The sequence below is a fragment of the Pristis pectinata genome, chromosome 12 (genome assembly GCF_009764475.1).
Source record: "Pristis pectinata isolate sPriPec2 chromosome 12, sPriPec2.1.pri, whole genome shotgun sequence".
Classification (NCBI taxonomy): Eukaryota; Metazoa; Chordata; class Chondrichthyes; order Rhinopristiformes; family Pristidae; genus Pristis; species Pristis pectinata.
The window spans coordinates 41,984,865-41,990,864 of record NC_067416.1 but is presented as its reverse complement, the minus strand read 5'-3'; the positions used below and the strand labels follow the sequence as shown (position 1 = coordinate 41,990,864).

At 41.1% G+C, this 6,000-nt stretch overlaps 1 protein-coding gene across 1 annotated transcript in view; it reads right to left on the bottom strand.

Moving 5' to 3' along the window:
- Positions 1-1,510: 1,510 nt before the first annotated feature.
- Positions 1,511-6,000, bottom strand: part of mypn (myopalladin) — a 193,356-nt gene continuing 188,866 nt past the window's right edge. Inside the window, exon 20 of the mRNA XM_052027770.1 lies at positions 1,511-1,873. Within this exon, the coding sequence (XP_051883730.1) occupies positions 1,707-1,873 (167 nt within the window). The 3' untranslated portion in view covers positions 1,511-1,706. The remainder of the gene's footprint in view (positions 1,874-6,000) is intronic.

The window sequence follows — 6,000 nt, the reverse complement described above, 5'->3', positions numbered from 1 at the left end:
GAAGTTTTGAGTCAAGACATTTCATCTGGATGAAAGGATAGAGCGGTATAACGGCTTATCTCCCCTCTATCTTTTGGTCCAGATGAAGGGTCTTGACCCAAAATATCAACTGTCCATTTTCCTTCATAGATGCTGCTTGACGTGCTGTGTTCCTCCAGTGTTTTGTGTGTTCATCCAGCTGAAGGGTCTGGATAAAAAAGAATTGCTTTTCTAAATCCACTGGATATCCTTTAAACCTGTCCTTCCCATGGATTAGGGAGTCACAATTCCCTCATTGTTGTTTCTCATGAATATGAAAATGGAGCCACTCAAGTAGTCTAGCACCTGAAATGCAAGAAATGTATTTCACTGAGCAGAGACAAATTTGACATGCACCTAAATGTAGTAATTGTGTTTCATGTTTTCCATAATGCCAATCTATGCAAATCCACAAACTGAAAACTTGTTAGAATAAATAAAACTTTATTCAGAAGATAAACAATCCATTATTTCTTTACAAGTGCAAGTTTACATTAAAATATTTGACTCAAGCCAAAGATCCATTTTTCCTGCACTTAACGTAATACTGAAGCTTGTATATACTGAATCAGGGAAGCCCCTGGAAACCACTAAACAACCTGAAAAAGATCTAAAGGTCTATCTCACATGATACAATGTGAAAAATATCTGAAAAATGAAAATAACTGCTGTTTTAAAGCAGTTCTCATATTCAGTGGGTTTATAGTTAGGTATGTGTGGCAATTTATCTGGTAACGTGTCACCTAACATGATATGTAAACAAAAAAAAACTTGCAGTGGTTAATATTTATTCACTAGCTCATTGAAAGCCCTCATGTGTGGAACCACAAACAATAATGGTTTGAGGTGAAACTGTCCCCTGTTCACTTAGAATGAAATGGAGGAGATGTTTCACTCATCGTACCAGTAGCCATCTGGCTATCTTAATACCAACCACAGCAGTTGAATGAAAATAATGACAGGAATCTCATAATTTTATGATTAGCTGTTTCATACTTAAATGTGTAAATTACTCACAAAGCAGTTCGGAAGGAAAATTAACCTTTTTAATAGACAATCAAAAAACAGAATAATTTGCATTGTTATAAAGGAACACAAAAACATGAGTAAATTTGTCCACTGCAGTCAAAGGGTTTAACTGGTACAAACAACTTGATGCATTGTACCAGCATGTAACATCATAATAAAGAAAAGTCTGCTAATTATGCAATGGTTTTGTGGAGCATGAATGAGCTTTAGTGAGCCATATCTAAGTGAAAAAATCTGCTTGCCTACTAGAACCAAACATTTCACATCGCACCCATTAACACTGATCACCTTTTCCTTATCACATTGCTTTTGAAATTCTCTGCAGTACTGAAAATTATCATACCTTCAAAATTGTTGGTGATTGACATCTAATTTGCCTTCATATAGTAGCTTATTTTAATTGTGACATAGCTAACATTTACATTCATGAATAGTATTTTGCCATCATATTGAAAAGGAACGATAGAAATCATGGTATTGCTTCTTTGTAGTGTCTACACTCTAATTAACTATCATCATTTCAGCCATGTTGCATATCACATTCGCAAAGGTACTAAGCTCTTTAAAAACAACTTCATGTTAACCTTGATCATTTGATATCTATTACGTTCACTGTTCTAAGTTTTGCAGAAGCAAATATAATAACTTCATCAGAAACTTCACAGTTCATCACTTTCCATCGGATTTTGTTTGGCTGGAAACTGCAGAGTGTCCACTGATGGGAACGCAGATTTAAAGTCAAGTCCTTGGCTGGTAAGAGAAGCATACCGACTGCTTGGAGATTGTACTTTCCTTATTTGCTGTTTGATGTTTTGGTGCCACTGAGCTGTAACAACAAAGATAGTCAAGCTGAGCCTTTGCAGTTGTGATGGAGAATTTTGTGATGATATTATAAGTAGGGCTGGTATACCACCTGACCATAGATGAAGCAAATGTTTTCAGACAGCAATCAATACTCTTTAGTTTAGATATGTATTTTACAAGTAAAAACTTTGCAAATGATGACAGTAACAAGAGGTCAATTATATTATTCCCCATGTAGCTTCTAAGTAAATACCACCAAAACAATAGTAGAACAATAGGTCTCAGCTTCAGAAGCTGATTTGATGTTCTAATAATTACTTAATAAAATCAGTCTAAATCAACAAATTGTTTTTATATGAAATATTCTCCTTATCATGCAGAGTTTGTCACTGCTTTTGCGTGAACCGAAAGTGACAGAGATAATTTCATAAATGAACATTCCCAATGCTTACCGATTTTTCATACAGAGGGTGGTGAATATCTGGAACGATCTGTCAGAGGAGGTGGTGGAGGCAGATACAATTACAGCAATTAAAAGGCATTTGGACAGATACTTGGATAGGAAAGGCATAGAGGGATACAAACCTAATGCAGGCAAATGGTATTAGCATATAGGGGCATCATGGTTGGCATGGATGAGGTGTGCGGGAAGGTCCTGTTTTTATTCTATATGTTTCCATGATTCTATGAACATCATGCCTGCAATTCTCTATTATGTCTGGCTGAGCATCAGCCAGACTTATAATATCATCACATTGTCAATAAGTCAGAGGTTGTTATAGAGTAATACAACATGGAAGCAGGCCCTTCGGCCCAACTGGTCCATGCCGACCAAGATGCCCCATCCAAGCTAGTCCCATTTGCCAGCATTTGGCCCATAACCTTTTAAATCTTTCCAATCTATGTAACTGTCCAACTGTCTTTTAAGTTGTCATTGTACTTGCCTTAACCACTTCCTCTGGCAGCTGATTCCACATGGATACCACCCTTTGTGTAAAAAAAGGTGCCCCTCATGTTCTTCTTAAATCTGTCCCCTCTCACCTCAAACCTACACCCTCTAGTTCTTGATACCCTAAATCTGTGAAAAAGACTCAGTGCATTCACCTTGTCTATGCCCCTCATGATTTTATACACCTCTATAAGATCACCTCTCAGTCTTCAACACTAAGGAATAAAGTCCTAACCTGTCTAACCTCTCCATATAATTCAGTCCCTCAAGTCCTGGCAAAATCCTTGTAGATCTTTTCTGCAATCTTTTCAATTTAATAACATTTTTCCTACAGCAGGGTGACCAAAACTGAACACAATATTGCAAGTGCAGCCTCACCAGCTTCCTGTACAACTGCATGAACACCTCCCAACTTTTACACTCAACGCCCTGATTTATGAAGGCCAGCGTGCCAAAAGCTTTCTTCACCACCCTTTCTACCTGTGACTCCACTTTCAGTGGACCATGTACTTGTACTCCAAGGCCCCTCTGTTTTGCAGCACTCCCCAGGGTTCACCGTGAAAGTCCCACCTGGATTTGACTTTCCAAAACGCAACCCCTCACAATTATCCAAATTAAACTCCATTTGCCATTCCTTGGCCCACCTACTCAGCTGAACAAGATCCCTCTGTAATTTTTGATAACCTTCTTCACTGTCCACTATACCACCTATTTCAGTGTTATCTGCATGCCTTGTACATTCTCATCCAAATCATTGATATCGATGACAAAAACAACGGGCCCAGCACCGACCCCTGAGGCACACCACTAGTCACGGGCCTCCAGTCTGAGAAACAACCTTCCACCATCATGCTGTGCTTTCTACCATCAAGCCAATTGTGTATCCAGTTAGCCAGCCTGGATTCTGGAAGGTTAGATCTCCCTGAATTCTATCCAATCTAACCTTCCAGAGCAGCCTACCATGTGGAACCTTAAAGGCCTTACTGAAGTCGATAATAAACCATGTTTACTGCTCTGCCCTCATCAACTTTCTTGGTCACTTCATCAAAATACTCAAGTTTGTAAGCCATGATCTCCCACACACAAAGCCATGCTGACTAACCCTAATCAACCCCTGTCTTTCCAGATGTACGTATATCTTACCCCTCAGAATCCTCTCCAGTAACCTACCTAGCACAGATGTTTGACTTACTGGCCTATAGCTCCCAGCTTTTTCTTTCCCGCCCTTCTTAAATAAATACACAACATTCGCTACCCTCCAGTCTACCGACACCTCATCTGCAGCTAACGATGATGCAAATATGCCAGCCAGGGCTCCTGTAATTTCTTCTCTGGCTTCCCACAGTGGTCTTGGATAAACCCGGTCAGGCCCCAGAGATTTGTCTACCTTCATACCAATTAAGATATCCAGCACCTCCTCTACTGTTTTGCTGACTATCCCCAAGATCTCCCCATTTACTTTTCTGAGTTCCGAAGTCTACATGTCTTTCTCCACAGTAAAAACAGAGGAGAAATATTCATTAAGGATCTTGCCCATCTCATGCGGCTGCACTCAAAGGTGGCCGCTTTGGTCTTTGATGGGCCCTGTTCTATCTTTAGTTATTCTTTATAATATAATATCTCTTTGGATTTTCCTTAACCTTCTCTGACAAAGTTATTTCATGCCCCCCTTTTCCCTCTTGATTTCCTTCTTGAGTACACATCTGCATCTCTTATATTCATCCAGGGATTCACTTGATCCCAGCTGCATGTACCTGACCCATGCCTTCTTCTTTTTCCTGGCCAGGGCCTCAATGTCTCTGGGCATTCAGGGTTCCCTACTCCCACCAGCCTTGTCCTTCACTCTAACAGGAACATGAAGACCTTGAGCACTCACTATCTTAGCTTTAAAGGCCTCCCACTTGCCTGTGGTCCCTCTACCTGCAAACAACCTACTCCAATTAACCTTTGCAAGCTCCTGTCCCATACCATTAAAATTTGCCTTGCCCCAATTTAGAATTTGAAACTGTGGTCCAGTTCTGTCCCTTTACATAACTATTTTAAAACTAATAGAACTATGGTCACTGGTCCCAAAGTGCTCCCCCACTGTCACCTCAGTCACTTGTCATGCCCTATTACCCAAGTAGGTCAAGTTTTGCCCTCTCGAGTAGGGCCCTCCATATATTACCCAAGGAAAGTTTCCTGAATGCACTTAACAAATTCCACCCCATCTAAACCCTAAACGGTTAGGCACTCCCAGTCTATATAGGAAAGTTAAGACCCCCTACTATGACAACCCTGTTATTCTTGCAACTTCCTGCAATCTCCCTACATATTTGTTCCTCTAGTTGCCATTGACTATTAGGGAGCCTATAGTACAATCCCAACAATGTGATCATCCGCTTGTTATTTCTCAGCTCCACCCATAAAGCCTCACTGGATGATCCTTCAGTAATTTCATCTGACTACTGCTGTGACATTCCCCTTAATCAATATTGCAACTCCCCCTCCTCTCTTTCCTCCACCTCTCTCCTGCCTGAAGCACCTGTGCCCTGAAACATTAAGCTGCCAGTTCTGTCCCTCCCTTAGCCATGTTTCCGTAATGGCTACAATATCCCAGTTCCACGTAGCTATCCAAGCCCTAAGTTCATCCGCCTTACCTGTCAGACCTCATGCATTGAAATAAATTCAACAGGCTTTCCTCGCTCCTGGCCAATCTCCTGCCTGTCATGCCTATTCAACTTGCTGTCACTGACTTCTGCATCACTTTTCAGCTTCTCATTTGCCTCCCTGATGCTTGGAATCCCACCCCCCTGCCAATCTAGTTTAAACCCATCCTAGTAGCACTAGAAAATCTGCCTGCCAGGATATTGGTCACATTCCAGCTCAGATGAAACCCATCTGCATGCATAGATCACCTCTGCCCCAGAAGAGATCCCAATGATCCAAAAATCTGAATTCCTGCCCCCCTACACCAATTTTTCAGCCACACATTCACTTGCCATGCCCTCCTATTCTTACCCCCACTAGCACGTGGCACTGGAAGTAATCCAGAGATCACTACCCTCAAGGTTGTGTTTTTTAACTTCTTCCCTAGCTCTCTGTATTCACTCCACAGGACTTCATCCCTTTTTCTACCTATGTCATTTGTGCAACATGCACAATGAATTCTGGCTGCTCCCCCTTGGGACTGTTCTGTAGTCACTCTGTGACATCCTGGA